The following is a 20,132-nucleotide window of genomic DNA, read 5'->3' as shown; positions in this document are numbered from 1 at the left end:
GGATCGTTGTTTCACACGGACCATTTTAGCAGACGCACTTCTGGGTTTCAGCTAGCGCTATGGCGCAGACGGAGAGTGAAACCGCCCGTAAAAAGGTGATTTGGCATTCAGCGTTTGAGCCAGTAGCATCCAGTTGCTAAAGCTGCTGGCACATGCTAACTTAAACTTTGATGTTAGCTGATTTAATGTAGCTTACTAGGGCTGCAGTTATCGAATAATTTTGTTATCGCGTATTCTACCGATTATTCCTCGATGAATCGAGTAATCGATTAAAAACAAAATTTCAAAACATTTTTTAAATTAAAATTTCTTGTTTTAAAAATAAAATATAATAAAAATATATTAAAAAAATAAATAAATAATAAAGATTATTATTAATTAATTATTTTATAATAAAAAATGTAAAAAGAGGTAATAAAAAATATTATAAATAATAGAGATTATTCCTCAATTAATCAAGTAATCGGATTAAAAAGAAATCTAATTATTTTTAAAAATAAAATTTCTTTTTTTTTAAATAAAATAAAATAAATTTAATTTAAAAAATAAATAAATAATAACAATTATTATAAAAAAATCTATAATAAAACATGTATAAAGAGCTAATAACAATTATTATAGATAGAGATTATTCCTCGATGAATCAAGTAATCGATTTAAAAAAAGAAAAACAATTAAAATGTCTTTCGTTTTTTTAAAATAAATAATATTAATTATTATAAATTATTTTATAATTAAAAAATGATAAAGGGGTAATAAAAATTATCATAAATAATAAAGTAATCAGATTAAAAAACATTTAAAAAAAACTAAATTAAAATATAATATATATGATAAATAAATATATATATTTAAAACATTTATTTTTTTGCATTTTGAGTCCTAGATAAACAGAAAAATAATTGGTTGAATACTCGATTACAAAATATTCCATAGCTGCAGTTTTACATTACAGGCCTCCCATATATACATCAAGCTGTTTCTGTTCACGCTCCATTAAAGCCGCAGAGACCAAGAGAGTGAGTGTTTATGGGGTCAGAGCATGTGGTCGTCAGTTAGTGAGTGAGTGTGTGTGCGTCACATAGTTTTTTACATAGCACCCTTTATTGTATTTCATGGGTCGGCGGTAAGAAGGCTGAACCAGATGCAGAATCATCCTATACATTAATATACCATGATCCCTTACAGGAGCTTCAACACGCAAAAAAACCCCCAAAAAACTAAGAATAAATATATTCACAACTGCCTCTACTATTGGTAGGAGATAAAAGCATTAAAAAGGTACCTCCGTTTAAAAGAGAATCGATAAGTGAAGAGAAGCGTCTGTCGATTTTGTTTAAACGACAAAAAAAAAAAGCCTTCGTCTCCTGGTTTTTGTCCCTTTTTTTTCCAATTTTCCTCAGAGAAATACAAAAACAAAACAAAAATCAATACAATGACCTTGATAACTTCTAGGTCCTCGTGGCCCCGAGCTGATTTAAGAAATCCAAAAGTCTTTTTCCGCGTCGTCGTCCGTCCTTTAAGTTTCTCTCGCGTTCAAAAAAATACAAATTTCCTTTCTTTTCCAGGAGTTCTTCTTCTACATATATATATATATATAATAATAGTCCCTCTGCTCTATCTCTGTATAAAAATCCAACTGGATAAGCAAATTAAGTTCAACTGAATGAGATGGAAATGAACTCAACTGCATACAAACAACTCCAATATTGACTTGGGTACATTATTATTATTATTATTATTATTATTATTATTTTTGGCTCGTCCAGGGAATGCAATTATTCGGCGGCTTTGATTGGGTTTTTTTTTTTTTTCTTTTTTTGAAATTCTCGGTCGTCCGTCGGTCGGTCCGCGGCGGCGTCGCCATCTGTTGGTAGTCAAACCTCTTTGTTTAGATAAATAGATCTGTATTCATAGAAAAATAAGCATTGACCACGCTGCTGGCTGTTCATTGCTAAGGCACTTCGATAGTTTCCGCTTCCGTCTCTGCGTCGTTTCCGCGTTCCACGTCGTCGTCCGTGACTCTGTGTTGGATGTCGGAGGTCTTTAAAGAGTGAAAACGTGGACGCCCACCACCACCACCATCACCATCACTGTGGCACACACAGAGCCTTGGTTTCTTTACAGTTGTGAGGCGTGGATGAGCGGATGAACATAAAACACTGTAGTAGCTGCTGCTGCCTCCAGTTTTTCTGCCTCCAGGCTTCAGCAAATCCTTTTTTTCCAAATCCATGTGCCGGTATAGTCGAGGGGGAAAAATAGAAGAAAAAAAAAAAGTTGACCTCAGCTCGTTATCCAGGTATAAACATAGTGTGTGGTGTAGTCCTGCTCTCTGAAAGTCATGCCAGCCTTTTGTACACGAGTCATTGTTAGCGGATGATTCATCGCCCGAGCGGGAGATGATGATGATGATGATGAGGAGGAGGAGGCGTGGAGTTAGAACTGGTACGAGCGGTCCAGCACCTCCATGTAGTCCGGCGTGGTCCTCATCCTCGCTTGCTGCTCCCCTGCAGCCTGCTCGCCCCGGCCGACGGTGGTGACGACGAGCGCCGCCGCCTCGGCCCCCCTGCCGTCCTGTTTAGAGTCTTGCTGCTGCGGGTGCGGGTAGTGCGGCGGCGGCGGCCTCGCGTACCTAGCGTCCGGCAGCTCTCTGAACTCCGGCGTGGGCAGTCTGAAGAGGCAGTCCACCAGCTCCACTTTGGGGGTGGGGCCCTGGCTGTCTATGACGGTGGGGCAGAGGATGCCGTTGCCGTGGAGGTCGGCGAGCGGGCCCATCGCGCCCGCGACCGTGGCGATGGGCGCCGACGACACCTCCAGGGTCCAGTCCTTCCCCGCCGCCGCAGCAGCAGCGCGGTATCCTCCCTCGCCGTCTTTGGAGGTGGCAAATGTCTGCGGCGAAACAGCCTCCTTGTAGGCGGCGGCGCTGCTACACACTTTGGCCGTGGCCACCGGGGGCATGATTGTGTCGTAGACGTGATTGTGTTGTTCCGGCGGCGGCGGCGGCGGCTGCAGAGGCTGCGGCGGCTGCTGCAGAGGCGGCGTCTCTGGAAGACTGTGGTGGTGGTGGTGGTGGTGGTGGTGGTGGTGCGTCTGCTCGGTGAAGATCCCGCACTCCATCTGGATGCCGGCCAAGTCGACCTCTCCCTGGCGGCGGAACGGCAGCTTGTCCCTCCTCCTCACGGCGTAGGCGATTAGCGCCGCCGCGGCGAAGAACGCCGAGACGAACAGCACCAGCAGGCTGAGCACTAACACCGACAGAGGGATTGAATCCTTCCCGGGGGGGATCAGCGGGCCCAGGCCGGAGCTCGGGTAGCCAACCGATACGCCGTAGTCTGCAGCCGTGGAGGTGGCCGTGGCCTTCCCCGCCGTCTCCTCCTCCTCCTCCTGCGTCTCCTGCAGCTCGGGGCAGAGCAGCTCCATGGAGAGCGAGCGCAGGTCGACACCTTTGGTCTTCTCCGGCGAGTGGCAGACCACCTCCCCCACCACCACCACCGCGCTCAGCCCCTCCAGCCAGCGCTTGAGCGGCGCGGCGGCGCAGTTGCACTCCCACGGGTTCTGCTGCAAATCCACCTGGAGAAACACACAACACACGCACAACTAATCGATGGTTCTGCTAATGCGATGCACGTTCATGAATCACTTAAAGGCGCATTATGTAATAAATCTAAAGCAACTGGCCGTAAAATCCTCCTAATATGTCACAGAGACTCAGGAATAATGTTCATATAACAAACTGAACTCACCAACAACAACAGTAGTTTATGTTTTGAAATCATGTTTTGGCGTCAGGTGGCGCCCCCTACCGCCGTCTACCAATCACTGCATTCAGTAGAGTCTCAGCTGCCGAGCGACCACGGGTTGCCAGTTACGTCAGAAAAACAAAACCTAAAAGACCTCGGTGTTTTGAATTTGAATGTATTTTGAATGTGTTTCGGCCACATTCTTACATATGGCGCCTTTAAACGAGAACAGATCGTGTGACCGACGACGTCCCTGTGATGTTGCAGAGCTGAAACCATCCATCGATTATGCAAATAATCGTTAGTTGCAGCTCTAAGAATCCACAAACCGAGACTCTAATAAGAAAAAATGCTCCTTCCTCTGCTACCTTTGCTTCGCACCTGCAAGATTACATAGAAAATGAGTTTTTCCTTCATTTGCATAATAGAACACGGCCTCGGTGTCTCTCGGAATTATTATTATTATTATTATTATTTTGTTTTACCGTGCAAGAGTCGCTGATTAATGTAATGATGTCATTACAGGGTTATCGGAATTAACTGCTACACACACACACACACACACACACACACAGTCATGATATATTTCCCATAGTACAACGATTCCACAAGTGTGCGCTCTTCAGAAAAAGCTGTTGACGCGTGTACTACAGCTGGTTGTGGGTTTATTTTGGATTACAATAAAGACCACTCAGAGCTTATATAAGAGGCCGCTCGCAAACCGAGCGAGAGCGTTCTTTGTTTTTGTCGACAATAGATGCCGCGTGATGCAGCGCTTGCCGTAATCCAATAGGTGGGCACACGTGTGCACAAATCCCTTCTTTCTCATTCCCCGTTGCTATTGATTGCACATCCTGAAACAAACTCACATATTCACTTTGCCCGGTGTACTTTGGAGAGAAGACCAAAGCTGATTACGCCACAAAAGGAATCACTTAAAATCACATCGGCATTGTCTGCAAATCTGATCTGCTCCGTCGTATCTTTAGCAACGACACCGGCAATGAAAGCTGAGCTTCTCTTCTGTCACGCTCCCAACGAGCTCGCGCAGACGTTAGCTGCCGCCGCTAACGCGGTTAGACTGAACTCACTGGCTCGCAGTGAACACGGATGGATGGCTTTCAAGATGGTGCAGCAGTGCTCCTTCTCAAAGGGGACATATTATGCAAAATCAGCTTTTTAACCAGTTTAATGCTTATATTTGGGACTGGAGGCCCTGTGAGTCGGCAAAGTGTGAAAAAAGTTGTGGTCCGCCGCAGTCTTAAAATACAGGAGATGAAACACGCGATGTTGACTTACGTACGCAATCTGACGTCAGACTTACAGCAGTTAGCATTTTGAAAAGCCATCATATGCCGACTCTAGCCGGCACATTGCCGTCATATATAAAATGTTGACTGGACGTCAGCGCAAGTGTTCTATTCCTGTCTGCACAGTGCAGCACAGAGTTCTCCACAAACGTCCAGCCTCAGAGGATTTACATTTTATACATGACGGCAGCATCACTGAGGCTCCGGCAGCTAACGGCAGTTAGCATTTGGAAAAGCCATCGTTTGCCGACTCTAGTAACACGTAAAATCGTCTGAGGCTGGAAGTGTGTGTAGAACTCTGTGCTGCACTGTGCAGCCATTAGAACACTTTCGTGGACTTACGCTCTTCTGGATACTATCGCCCTCGGCTGCACTCTCGTGGTTTTTAGGGACAAAGCGGAACTCTTAGTGACAACAATTCCAGGAATGATGTAACAATAAACACAGACGTCAACATTGCGTGTTTTCACTTCCTGTGTGGACCACAAAAACATGACTGAGTCATCTTTTTTCACACTTTGCCGACTCATCGGGCCTCCAGAGTCCCAAATATAAGTGATTAAAAAGTTGATTTTGCGTAACACGTGTGCGAGTTTCCGTGCTGGGTTTCAATAAAGACATAATTGTGAATGGAAGTCGAGCAGAAAACACGTTTTTTTAATGGCGCGCCGACACCTCCGCCGCGTTAAAGGTCACCTGAAAACTGCAACTTACAAGTCCCTGCTATTATTGTGAACCATTTGGGCTGTAATGTGGCATGGCTGAGCATTAATAAACAAGCTGACATTTTAAATAAACACCGCATGGACAAAATGTCAGCTCGTTTTCGCCGCTTCGTAACTTCGGAGTCGGAAAATTCTTCAGGCGTTTTATTCCCGTTTGCTTTCACGCCGATCTGGAGTGCGCTCCGTCGCCTTCTCTTCTGCGGAGCATGTGTCCAACACAGTTTACCGTTCATACGCCCGGTCGCCTCGCGTTGTTGTTTGCTGTCAACGCGTCAATCAAGTTAGGTAGGGGGAAATGATGGAACCGATCCGACAAATCCGGTGCCGCTTTGCAACAGAAGTGCATGAAACATGATATTGTTTTTATAATGAGGCTTTTTTATTGGGTCGACTCATTACACATTCTGACACTTTTTCAAACGCTATGGATCCATTTAATAAGTGCAACACTTTTCATTCTGCATAATCAGAAAGAAATCCATTAAAAACTCAGAAAATGTACTTTGTCACAACCAAAGTAATGAGTTCTGTTTTGATTCAGAACTACCGGGCTTTCACCTGCTCCACTCGCATATAAATGCAAATATCTTAACAGGCCAATCAACAATCTGCCAATCAGCAGCAATGCAATACATTCAGGCATATATATGTATATATATTTATATAGGCATAGTCGAGACAATCTGCCGAAGTTCAAACTGAGAAGATTTAAAGTGACTTTGAGTCTCATTTATAACCATCGCTTAGGTTTTAGAGAGTAGAGCTGATCATCAACTATCCGATTAGCTATCGATTAATCGGTTTGAAGCTTTTTTCATGATTAAAACAAGATCGTTTTTGCTTCTTAAATGTGAATATTTTCTCTGTACAGACACCGATCAACATTTTTTGTGTGATTTTCTGACATTTTATGGACCAAATGATTAAAAAATCGCCAGATTCATTGATTATGAAAATAATGGTTAGTTGCAGCTCTAATAGAGGCAACAGTAACCGCAGTAACCGCTTTCCGTCAAGGATTATTTTCAAAATCGATTAATGGTTTACTTTTAATGATTTATTTGTTACGTGCAGCAAGGAAATGAAGAAAATAATCACATTTAAAGGTGCCATATGTAAGAATGTGGCCAAAAATGGTTACTACACTCAAATTCAAAACACCGAGGTCTTTTAGGTTTTCGTTTTCTGACGTAACAGGCAACCCACGGTTGCTCGGCAGCTGAGACTCTACTGACTGCAATGATTGGTAGACGGTGGTAGGTGGCGCCACCTGCCAAAACATGATTTTTTAATGCAAATATTTTGGCTGTACTGTTGTTGTTGGTGAGTTCAGTATGTCATATGAACAAACTGAACTCAGAATTCAATTTTAAATTCAGAATTCTGAGTTTTAAAGTCAGAATTCTGAGTTTAAAGTCAGAAATTCCGAATTTTAAGTCAATATTCTGAGAAAAGTCAGGAATTCTGAGAAAATAGTCAGAATTCTGGTGAGTTGAGTTTGTTATATGAACATTATTCCTGAGTCTCTGTGACATATTAGGAGTATTTTTTACGATCGGTTGCTTTAGATTTATTACATAATGCACCTTTAAGTTGCTAAAACAATCAGAAATCTGTTTTAATCATGAAAAAGCTTCAAACTGATTAACCGATTATCAAGATAGTGGATTAATAATCCATTAATGGAGTAATTGAGTCCTTTGTGCCTAATAAAGTGGTCAATGAGTGTGGTTCTCCTGTGGGTTTTTTATTATTATTATGACGGCGATCAAAGCTCAACCAATAATTGTTGAAAATTTACTCGGGAGCCATAAATAAAAATACATCAGGGGGAAAAACAAAATTGAAGATGCTCTCTCAGTGAGCCGTACGTCGAAAATTGATTGCTTTGCCCAAAAAAGCAATATCCTGTCAGTCATTAGGATTGCTCCAGTTAGCTCCCAGTCAATAATATGAGCAGGTTTTAAGAAAGTTCTGGTACAGGGGGATTTTTCCGCTGCGTATCGTCTCTGGTGATGAGACGCCCCAGAGTGTCGTCTGCTCCATATTGATGCTCGTGCTTCGTTGTCTTTTGAATAATGCACGCGATGGGAATGAAAAAAAGAGCACGTTTGAAGAAGAAGAAGAAGAAGAATCTGCCTCGTGTGAAAAAATGACGTAGTTTTAAAAAATAATAAAGAAAATATGTAATTCAGGAAAGCGTGGATTAATATACAAATGCACTCGTAGATACTGGATGTTTTTCACCGAGTCATAATTCACTCTGATGGCCTGCTCACCCTGCGTTTGCATGCCTCGTCGACTTCTACCTCAGACAGTGATTTTCCCATTTTTCCTCGAGTGACTTCAACGTACTCTTGAGACGGGAAAAAGAAACAACTTTCATGTCGTCGGAGAGAGAGAGTGAATCGCAAAGAGCAAGCGTTTTCTGGTCCGCTGAGGGGATTGTCGTCAGTGCAACGCGGTGAATCGATTAAAGGCGCCATATGTAAGAATGTGGCCAAAAACAGTTAATACATTCAAAATCAAAACACCGAGGTCTTTTAGGTTATGTTTTCTGACGTAACTGGCAACCCGTGGTTGCTCGGCAGCTGAGACTTTACCGACCGCAATGATTCGTAGACAGCAGTAGGTGGCGCCACCTGACACCAAAACATGATTTCAAAACATAAACATGATTTGCAGTCTGCAAAATATATTTTTTGATGCAAATATTTTGTCTGTACTGTTGTTGTTGGTGAGTTCAGTTTGTTATATGAACATTATTCCTGAGTCTCTGTGACATATTAGGAGGATTTTATGACAGTTGCTTTAGATTTATTACATAATGCACCTTTAAAAAAAACACAAACTACAAACACTTGATCTTTTAATCCGAGGGAAAAACAAACGCTGACTTCAAATGGTGCCGTTATTAGTTATTTATGTGCGTTCTCCATTCACTACTTACGTGCCGTTTGTGACATGAAACGCACTCATAAACTGTTCGGTGTCGTCCCTTTTATCTGATATTTTCTCACCGTCTATTGATGTATAAAAATAGGAATAAAAAACATCACCTCAGTACGTGTTTAAAGGTGCATTATGTAATAAATCTAAATCAACTGGCCGTAAAATCCTCCTAATATGTCACAGAGACTCAGGAATAATGTTCATATAACAAACTGAACTCACCAACAACAACAGTACAGACAAAATATTTACATTAAAAAAAAACTTTTGCAGACTGCAAATCATGTTTATGTTTTGAAATCATGTTTTGACATGTGGCGCCACCAACCGCCGTCTACCGATCATTGCAGTCAGTAGAGTCTCAGCTGCCGAGCAACCACGGATTGCCAGTTACGTCAGAAAACGAAACCAAAAAGACCTCGGTATTTTGAATTTGAATGTAGTAACCGTTTTTGGCCACATTCTTAAATATGGCACCTTTAAAAAAAATATTTTGCAGATTGCAAATCATGTTTTGGCATGTGGCGCCACCTACCGCCGTTTACCAATGATTGCAGTCAGTAGAGTCTCAGCTGCCGAGCAACCACCGGTTGCCAGTTACGTCAGAAAACGAAACCAAAAAGACCTCGGTATTTTGAATTTTAATGTAGTAACTGTTTTTGGCCACATTCTTACATATGGCACCTTTAAACTTACGTAAATACTTCAGTAAACATCATTACACAGTTCACTGAAATAATCATATCTAATATTATTATTTATCCCTACAGTTAGAGGAATGGAAGTGGTTTTTAAAACACTATTACTCCTCAATTTCAGGACCGTGTTGCCTTTTATTTCATATAACAAACTCGCCTTTTAATGGCTTTTAATGCTTCAACAGAAACACAGCTAATACAATAACAGACCACGTCACGTCCTAAAAAACTGTGCGTAACTCGACATTAGCTCGAGGTTCTCTACATGCAGGTCACAAAAACGGCCCGTACTGAATAAATGATGGCCAGATTAAATAAGTAAGAGTCACATTGATCTGGTAGTGGTTAATCAACTCTACCTGGCTCTCAGATGAGTTTCAGAAGAAAATCGATGCTAATTTAATTCATGTGGCCCATGTTAACATCCAGCTAACATTAATCAGCCGGCTTGCCGTTAGCCATAGTTTCGCATCACTAAACATCGACTGACCCCAAATGTTACATTGAATTTTAAAAACCGCCCTTTAAGCTAATGTTTAAACAGCAGCCGTGTGTCAACGACTGGTTTATTTTAGCTCTTTTGTTTGTGTACTTTATTGATTTTCATTCATTGTAGCTGAATTATTTTATGGGCCTCGTTTGTTGTGTTGTTCAATAGCTCAGTTCCTAAGCTAATAGCTAACTGTTACACCACAGTTACACGCTAATGCTTGTTTCTGGAACTCTTACTAGCTTAGTGCTGGGCACGTTAACGGCGTTAGCAATGGCGCGTTTCCGAAAAAAGACGAGCGTGACATCATGAGTTTACCAGTTAGCTCCGTTAGCTCCTTTTAGCACCTGTTAGCGCGCCTACAGTGGAACTGGAGGGGTCTGTTTATTAAACAAAAAGAGCAGCGCTAACAAATAACCAGCGTACCTGTGTACTGCGTATGTGTGCCTCTGTTTTTAAAGGTTAGCGGTACTTTACGCAACAAGTCAAGTAAACATGACTTCACGCGCGCCTTTTTCCGGTCAGTCGTCTTGGAAACGCGCCACATGCTAGCGTTGACGTACATCGTTAACGTGCCCAGCGATAGTTTTTTTTGACATTTTTAGAAAAAAAGCTGTACTGCGACCATAAATCATTTATTGTCGGCTTTACTTACTCGGTTTCGTATCATTACTACAGTAATATACACAAAACTGTGCTATATAATGGAAAAGCACACAAGCTAGTATTTAAGTATTTAAAGACTCAAGCAGCGATTTACATCAATTTAAAACCCCTTTTTCAACAATAGTCTTGAAGAAAAATAGGTAATATAAACTCGTACTTGAAGAATGAATACTGTAGTCAAGTAAAAAACTATTATTGGGTTTTTTTTATCCACCTTTCCTAAAGTGTAAATTGTTTTTCTCTCATGACTCAAGGTGAAATTTATTTAATGATAATAATAAGGAAGTGCCGTCTTAGTGCAGTCACTAAGAAAGCCAGGCGTTTACCCGTGAACTGTGTGCACTGTATTATTTACTCAACGCTGATTCACTCAACTTAACACGAGGTTGCTTTGAATTCTCTCGTCAAGAAATTATAGCCAAGCATTTTTTAAATTTTTTTTTATTCTGTCTTTAATTAGTCATCGGCGGTTGTGGGTGTAGATGTGTAATCCTGCACTTGACTGACAATGACTCTAAGCTATACATGCTGTTGCATTGTGATTATCCAAACCCATCATTGCAGCAGCTGTGAGCGTCAGACTGCCTCCATTCAGGGGCGCAGTTTGTGAACAGGCAAGGCGGGCAACTGCTTGGGGCCCCCGAGCCGATAGGGGGCCCCCGACACTCGGAGCCTGAGGGCTGTTTTTACTGAAATGTGCAGTGACCAGCCGCATCCCCGTTTTTGTACCAAAATCTTTTTTTCATAAAAATTGTCAAATTTTCGACGACATAGTATAGTATGACGATTTTGTCAAATTTTGTAACAAAATATTTTTTTCAAAAAAATTGTCAAAATTTGTGTGAAGTTATCGTTCTGCAAGTTGGAAATTGGAGAGGATTATTTACAGTGTAATGTATTTTTTTTATATAGTTTATATAGTTTTTTTTAAAGCTATTTACAGTATTTCCACATACTTTTTAATTACAAGGTTTTTCCATGTTATTTCATTAATTTTGAAAAACAATATATTTTGAACTCATACATTTTTCATTGGTGTCAGATTATTTATAACATAATGGTGATGAACACTGGTTGGAAGGAAGGGCCCCCTGGGAATGTTTGCTTAGGGCCCCTACAGACTCTAGAACCGCCTCTGCTTTTTTTCCCTGATTTTTACTGTGCAAACACTGGCTGCAAAAACATATGCCCGTGCCCAGAAATCCCACTTACCGAGCGTCAAAGAGGCCAGCAGAAAGTCAACAGGTGATATCAATGTCGCTTTATTTTCTACAGACCACGGGTAGCACTAATGTGGCTTTGTCACAGTCATAACAACCTGATAAATGAATGTATTCAATTACTCTGCCGCAGGGTTTTTTCAGCACTACAATGCACGACGCTGCTGGTGCTTTATGAATATGGCCCACGGTGTTACTTGCATTTTGGTAAATGCTCTAATGCTCTCGGACATCGCAGCACAAAACTGTAATACACCGTAAACCAGAGTCATCCTCCTTCCCTCTAGCAAACACTTACAAACAGCCTCACCCACTCTATCCTCACGTCAGGGTTTCTGCAGAAAAGGAAATCCACCGCGACGTTCAGGCTAATCCACACACATACACACACACACACCTTGCCTCGTTCTAAGAAAAGATTCTTACACTAAATGTGGACGAAAAAAAAATCGTAATACCTCAGGCTCGGCACTTATTGGCACATTGTGTACGGCAGTGTTTCCCAACCCTGATCCTCAGGGAACACTGCACCTAAAAAAATGTAAATCTAACTTTTTAAAAACATTAAAAAAAATGTTTTCAACTTTTGTCAAAATAAAAAAAGAAATGCAATGTTTCAACTTTAAATTTTTTCCAAAAAAATTAATGTTTCAACTTTTGTCAAAAAAATCGTCAAAGTTTAAACATATTTTTTGGGAAAAAAATCAAGTTGAAACATAAACATTTCTTTAATTTTTTTTTGACAAAAGTTGAAACAAAAAAAAGTCAAAGATTTAAACATTTTTTCTTTTTAAAAAAAAAATAGAAATATAACTTCTTTTTTAAATTAAATGACAAAAGTTAAAACATAACATTTTAGATTTTCTTCTTTTTTTTTTTAAACAAAAGTTGAAACATTAAATTATTTGAAAAAAACAGGGCAACATGTAAAACATGACAGGTCAGAGTTCCCTGAGGACCAGGGTTGGTAAACACTGGTGTACAGCATGTCGCCGCTTAATGCTGCTGTTAAATGTGCGCGGCGAACAAACAGCGAATTTCATACGTACTGTGCAGTGTACGCATGCTTGAGAATGTGTGTGTGTGTGTGAGGCGGGGTTCAGCTTTCTCCCAGTTTAGCTGGTGATTTATTAAGACCAATTATGCAAATTAAGACAATTGCAATTTTCCAATTAGACTACCTGAGGCACATCCACGGTCCCACATGCCCCAGCAGAGCTCTCCAAACAACAGGCGACTCAGATGACAGAGGAAACAGCTGCTGAGCTGCAGACCAGGAGATCTGGAGCTGCCAGAAGTTTTTTAAATGCACTTTGTCTTCATCCAACACCGAAGCTTGTGTTTGTTTTCAAGCTGCGATGACGCAAGCTCTCTTTGCAGTGACAATCAATCAGCGCTTTTTAAGAAGTGAAAGAACGTCGATTTAATTGTTCAATAATATTGTATTTGACTGTTTGAAAATACTCTGGTTCTTTGTTTGTTGCCAGGCTTCAGGAAGCTGCCTGCTGATTGGCCACTGAGTCGCTGTCCGTCTGGAACTTCTTCTGAAAGTTTTCCCCGCCGACATCAGAGAAAATAATTGTAAGTATCTAACGTTTCCAGATTATAAAACCTAGATACTTATTAAATACTTATAGAATCATTTTGTCGACTCAGTCAACTCAGTGGCCAATCAGCAGAAAAACAGTGAAGAGAACAAACGAGAGAGCGCAAAGAACGAGCAAGGGAGCGTAAAGAACGAGCGAAAGAGCCCAAAGACTAAACCAGAGAGTGAAGAAAACAAGCAAGAGAGCGCAAAAAACAAGTGAGAGCACAAAATACAAGTGAGCGAGCGCAAAGAACATGTGGGGAAGCGCAAAGAATAGATCAGGGAGCGCAAAGAACAAGCGAGAAAGCGAAAAGAACGAGCAAGAGAGCGCAAAGAACAAATGAGAAAGTGCAAATAAAGAGCAAGGGAGCGTAAAGAATGAGCAAAAGAGCGCAAAGACTAAACCAGAGAGCGCAGAAAACAAGCAAGAGAGCGCAAAAAAACAAGTGAGAGCACAAAATACAAGGGAGCGAGCACAAAGAACATGTGGGGAAGCGCAAAGAATAAATCAGGGAGCGCAAAGAACAAGCGAGAAAGCGCAAAGAACAAGCGAGAGAACGTAAAGAACAAGCAAGGGAGTGCAAAGAATGAACGAAAGAGCGCAAAGACTAAACCAGAGAGCACAGAAAACAAGTGACAGCACACATGTGGGGAAGCGCAAATAACAAATCAGGGAGCGCAAAGAACAAATGAGGGATCGCAAAAAAGAAGCGAGAGAGCGCAAAAAAGAAGTGAGACCGCAAAGAACAAATCAGGGAGTGCAAAGAACAAATGAGGGAGCGCAAAAAAACGAACAAGAGAGCGTAAAGAACGAGCGAGAGACCGCAAAGAACAAACGTGAAAGCGCAACAAACAAGTGAGGGAGCGTAAAGAGCAAGCGAGAGCGCAAAGAACACATTAGGGAGCGCAAATAACAAGTGAGAGAGCTCAAAGAACAAATCAGGCGTAAAGAACAAGCGAGAGGGTGCAAAAAAGAAGCGAGAGAGTGCAAAGAACAAGCGAGGGAGCGCAAAGAACAAATCTGGGAATGCAAAGAACAAGCCAGAAAGCGGAAAGAACAAGCGAGAGAGCGCAAAGAACAAATCAGGGAGTGCAAATAAGTGAGAGAGCGCAAAGAACGAACGAGAGAGCGCAAAGAACCATTCCCTCATATATTAATTAACATATTTTTAAGTTAAGTTTAAGTTCGACTGCACTCACGCATTAACAGCGGAGGTGTGAACACAAACCCTTGTCACTACCAGCTAACGGTCAATGACCGAGCGCCGTTTAAAGTGTGGTACCAACCTGCACGAGTCTGGTCAGGTGCTCCAGAACACCCTCCATGGGAAGCTGCAGAAGGTGGTTGTTCCTCAGATTGAGTCGAGCCAGATTAACTCCAGAAAACACGCCGAGGGGGAGGCTCCGCAGGAGGTTAGCGTTGAGGAACAGCAGCTGCAGCGACGGCATGGCGTCCAACGTCCCGGGATCTATCTCGTGGATCTCGTTGTACTCGAAATAAAGGAACCTGCGATGAAGGAGACGGCGTTAAGATATTAAAACTGGAGAGCGTGAGATAACGGGAAATAACGGCGTTACAAGAAGCCACTGAGGTCATGTGTTTATCTGTCTTTATCTGAGCTCGGCTGGGTGCAAAAACATTACTTTTGATTCATGATTAGAGCGCAGTATGAATTTTTAAATGGCTTTATTTTTTTTTTGTTCATTTTGCTCTGTGGGTAATTTACCTCTACTGCACCACAGAATAGTAATTACATCAACTCATAACAGAAATTTGATTTAATCTGCACCTTCTCTGATTAGATGATCAGTAGAGAATTATATTGTGTAATTTTACTCTGATGACTGCTTACACTTTCCTTGGCATGCACCATCATCATGTTAAATTCAAGATACTTTGAATTTTTAAAGTGTTTTTCAATGCCGAGGTTCTCACGCCCCCCGAGTCGCTAACAAAGGCTAACGAGAGGTTAAGAGGAAAACTTTTGGACGTCCTGAGAGGATCTTTATTATTGATTAATAGTCAAATTAACAGATCTTCTGAAGTGAAAACGCAACTGAATATGAAGGAGAGCCGTACCGTGCCCCCTGGGTTCATTGTTCCCCGTTTTGTATGTGACCGCGGAACAAAGAACCCTTTTTCTAAAAAAAAAGTTATTTGGGTCTGAGAATAGAGTCAGACTTTAAAGTCAGAATTATGGTTTAAATTGGAGAGTGCCATAGGGAAGGAATTATAAATTATGAATAAAGTCAGATTATAAAGTCAGAATTCTGAGAACAAAGTCAGACTTTTGAGTTTAAAGTCAGAATTCTGAGAATTAAGTCAGAATTCTGAGTTTCAAAGTCAGAATTCTGAGAATAAAGTCAGAATTCTGAGTTTCAAAGTCAGACTTAAAGTCAGAATTCTGAGAATTAAGTCAGAATTCTGAGCTTCAAAGTCAGAATCCTGAGAATAAAGTCAGACTTAAAGTCAGAATTCTGAGAATTTAAGTCAGAATTCTGAGTTTCAAAGTCAGAATCCTGAGAATAAAGTCAGACCAAAAAGTCAGAATTCTGAGAATAAAGTCAGACTTTTGAGTTTAAAGTCAGAATTCTGAGAATAAAGTCAGACTTAAAGTCAGAATTCTGAGAATAAAGTCAGACTATAAAGTCAGAATTCTGAGAATAAAGTCAGACTATAAAGTCAGAATTCTGAGTTTTAAAGTCAGGCTATAAAGTCAGAATTCTGAGAATAAAGTCAGACTTTTGAGTTTAAAGTCAGAATTCTGAGTTTAAAGTCATAAGTTTAAAGTCAGGGTCCCATGTTCCCCTGTCACATACAAAGTGGGGAACATAGGACCTTTTTTGGGTAAAACGTGGAACATAGGACCTGGGGAACATTGGTACGAGCCCATATGAAGGTATAACGGCTCAGCACAGCATCAAAAGGGTTTACGTGACGTTTGCCGTACATTATTTACAGAGGAATTATCTGTGCCGGCGTAATCTGACAGCGCTACATATGCATAATTCTGCCCGTTTGTTTTTCCATGACGAGCCAAACTCCTGGAATCATCCGCCGCCATATCAACACCTCTGTATGCAAATGAAGGGGGAAGAAAATGCAATTTCCACGTTGTCACTCAACGCCGGCGCTCGCACTTCACTTGGACTGATTAAAGAAGTGTGACTAACGATAGACACTCCTGCAAGAGAATGGCCACCTTTCATTCCTATCAGACTCATAATGCTAATCAAAATGTTCTGCGTCACGCTACGCCACAACGACAGCCACAATTAATTTGCGTACAAATGTGTAAATAGCTAAAATGACAGAGAACCAGATTAGCCTGAAGTGCCTACCTTAGATTCTGCAGCCCCAGGAACACTTGCGGACTCAGCCTCTCCAGGTTGTTGCCGTTCAGGTAGAGGCTCCTCAGGCTCGTCAGGCTGGAGAACGCCCCCTCCTGGAGGTACGAGATGCGGTTGTTGCCCAGGTGGAGCAGGTCCAGGCTGGAGAAATTCCAGAAGTCGGCGCGGTAGATCCTCTGAATTAAATTCCCGCTCAGGTAGAGCTTGCGGCCGTTGAGGGGCCGCGGCGTGAGCTGCGACACGTTGACGAAGCCGTTCTCCTTGCAGTTGACGGTCAGGCCCAGGTCCGTGATGTGCAGGTTGCACGTGCAGCCCAGGGGGCAGATGATGGGGATGGGGGGTCGCGTTTGGTAGCCGGCCACCGGGGGGTTCTGGTTGGGAATGAGGCTGCGAGGCGTCGGGGATATTCTCGAGGGCCTCGGCCTCTTAGTCGGCCTAGGGTGGCGGTCCCTGTCTTTGCGTTCTGCGGAGGAAGAGGACGACGACGTGGAAGAAGTGTGAGTGTTCTGGCGAGAGCCGTGCACCATGGAGGACGGTTTAGTCGGTCTGACTCGCCCCGGGTGGGAGTTTGGTTTGGAGATGGGAGGCAAATGTTGGGGCTGTGACCCTGTCGACGTGCCGCCGCCGCCCTCTCCTTGAAGCTCTTTATCCAGCAGGACCGCGCACAGCTCCTTCCGCGGGATCTCCCGCAGGTCCTTGCCGTGAAGATGGAAGGGGTATTCGCACGTGACGTCCCCGACGACGGCCGTGTAGGGGATCTGACCCAGCCACTGCTGCAGCTGCACCGCCTCGCAGCCGCAGTTCCAGGGATTCTCCTCGAGCTGCAGCTCCATCAGGGAGCGACCGACGTACTCCAGGGTCCCGGCGTACGCCAGGCTCTTCAGGCGGTTTCCCCGCAGGTCCAGATGAGTCAGAGACACGGATCTGGTGCAGGAGGAGGGGCATAGTAATGTGGGTTGGATGGAAAAAGACATTGGTTCACAGAAAAATCTGCCGATTTACTACAGAAACGTGGACTCGCGTCGGTGCAAATCAGTCGTGGAATAAATTATATTCAAGAGCACGTGGGCTCGTTCACCTGTGAATCACACGTTTATCATCGCCTGAGAGCAGCTTATGAGGACTAGGGATGATGAATGTGTTCATCATCTACGGAAGAGGATAAGGGCCACACGGGGAAAAACTATTTGAGTTCTGACTTTAAACTCAGAATTCTGACTATTCTCAGAATTTTGAGTTTAAAGTCAGAATTCTGAGAATGAAGTCAAAGTCTGAGTTTTAAAGTCAGAATTCTGAGTTTAAAGTCATAAGTTTAAAGTCAGAATTAGTCAGAATTCTGAGAATAAAGTCAGAACTCTGAGTTTTAAAGTCAGCATTCTGACAAAGTCAGACTTTAAAGTCAGAATTCTGGTTTAAAATCAGACTTTAAAGTCAGAATTCTGGTTTAAAGTCAGACTTTAAAGTCAGAATTCTGGTTTAAAGTCAGACTTTAAAGTCAGAATTCTGGTTTAAAGTCAGACTTTAAAGTCAGAATTCTGGTTTAAAGTCAGAACTCTGAGTTTTAAAGTCAGAATTTTGACAATAAAGTCAGACTTTAAAGAGAGAATTCTGGTTTAAAGTCAGACTTTAAAGTCAGAATTCTGGTTTAAAGTCAGACTTTAAAGACAGAATTCTGGTTTAAAGTCAGAATTCTGATAATAGAGTCAGAATTCTGAGAATAAAGTCAGAATTCTGGTTTAAAGTCAGAATTTGGAGAACAAAGTCAGAATTCTGAGAATAAAGTCAGACTTTAAGCTCTGCAGTTCAAGTCATTTGTAATCTAACCTGAACAGATGAGCAGGTAAGACGGGGATCAGGTTGTCATTGAGGATGAGAACCCGGAGCTTGTAGAGGAACCTCAGAGCGCCGCTGTCGATCCGTTTGATCACATTGTAGTCAGCCTGCAGATACACGGGAGGGGAAAAGAGCCATGAACATGTAATTGCTTTATTTGAGAAGCAGAGTAAACACAAAGCCGAGGCGCTCTCACTCATTTGAACAGTTGTCGCACAGATCTGGAGACCACCTGCGAACGGATAACTATTCCTGTCGCCGCCGCCTATTACAATCTCACACGAAACCTTGTCAATCATAGAAAATCAGTGTGGGATTACCGTCTCCAAACCGTACCTGCAGGTATTCCAGAGCCTCTAACCCGGCAAAGGTGTCGTTCCTGAAGACCTCCAGCTTGTTCTCGTGCAGGTACAGGCGCCTCAGCTTGGCCAGTCCGTGAAAAGCTCCCACTCGGATGTCCTGGAGTGCGTTGTTGCCGAGGTTTATGGACACCGCGTTGCCAAGGTGCTGAAACCCGTTGCTATAGAGACGCCTTAGAGAGTTCCTCTGGAGGTTGAGTTTGAAAGGGCGGACCCACGATTGTGACACCTAAGTGATTAATTAGAGGTCTGACGAGTTATCTCATTAAATCCCAGATGAGCACCACATTAAAGACAGGATATTAGACGATACCTGGCTGACGTTGGTGAAGGCCCGCCCGTCGCAGTACACGTGCAGCACGCCTTCCTTGACCTCGCACGTGCACGGCTCGAAGCACGGCTCGTCCACTTCCTCCTCGGAGTTGTCGACGAGCGGCGTGTGCGTGGAGGTGGGCGTGGGGGTGGGGGTGTGCGACGCCGGCGACACGCGCACGCACCCCAGGGCCACTGCCAGAGTGACCCACTGCATCCTCCCGCTTTCCTGCTTCTCAGCTCTGCAGCAGCAGCCTGGGGCTACGGCCCGTCATTGGCCCTTCACAGCACTACACACACACACACACACACACACATACGGTTAAAAGGCGTTTCAGGATGAATCAGGTTGATGATACATCACAAGCATACTGAAGCAGTCACAAAAATAAAATTTAAATCGGCACAGACTCGCAGCGCCATAGGGAAGGAATTACGCTGCACAGGAATAATGATGTATAGTTCAACTGTGAGGGCCGTCGTACGCCAGCAATGTGATCTGAACCGTGGTTGAACATAAGTAAGACGAATTTAAACCACAGGGGAAAAAAACAAGACACGCTGATTTAAACTGGAGAAAACCCTGTCAGCTGATGAAATGTTGGCTCTCGAATCTCACATTCAAGAGCACGTGGGCTCGTTCACCTGTGAATCACACGTTTATCATCGCCTGAGAGCGGCTTCTGAGGACAAGTGATGATGAATGTGTTCATCATCTACGGAAGAGGATAAGGGCCACACGGGGAATAAATATTTGAGTTCTGATTTTAAACTCAGAGATTTCAAGTTTAAAGTCAGAATTCTGAGAATATTTATATATAGTCAGAATTCTGAGAATAGTCAGACTTTAAAGTCAGAATTCTGAGTAAAAAGTCAGAATTCTGAGAA

General features: G+C 42.7%; 1 protein-coding gene across 1 annotated transcript; it reads right to left on the bottom strand.

Annotated features, from left to right (window-relative positions):
• Positions 1–2,436: 2,436 nt before the first annotated feature.
• On the bottom strand, positions 2,437–19,487 carry LOC310929997 (SLIT and NTRK-like protein 3; the record flags this gene model as incomplete). Its single annotated transcript, XM_083892880.1, has 6 exons — positions 19,246–19,487; positions 18,910–19,161; positions 18,565–18,680; positions 16,732–17,664; positions 14,677–14,896; positions 2,437–3,570 (listed from the first exon to the last, which is right to left on the bottom strand). The coding sequence occupies exons 1-6, from the start codon at positions 19,459–19,461 to the stop codon at positions 2,437–2,439; spliced, it is 2,871 nt and encodes a 956-aa protein (XP_083749006.1). The 5' UTR covers positions 19,462–19,487.
• Between the last annotated feature and the right edge of the window lie 645 nt (positions 19,488–20,132).

Source organism: Microchirus variegatus, assembly GCF_963457635.1.
Source record: "Microchirus variegatus genome assembly, chromosome: 7".
Classification (NCBI taxonomy): domain Eukaryota; kingdom Metazoa; phylum Chordata; class Actinopteri; order Pleuronectiformes; family Soleidae; genus Microchirus; species Microchirus variegatus.
Note: the sequence above shows the minus strand (reverse complement) of the source record. Positions and strands in the feature narration are given on the sequence as shown.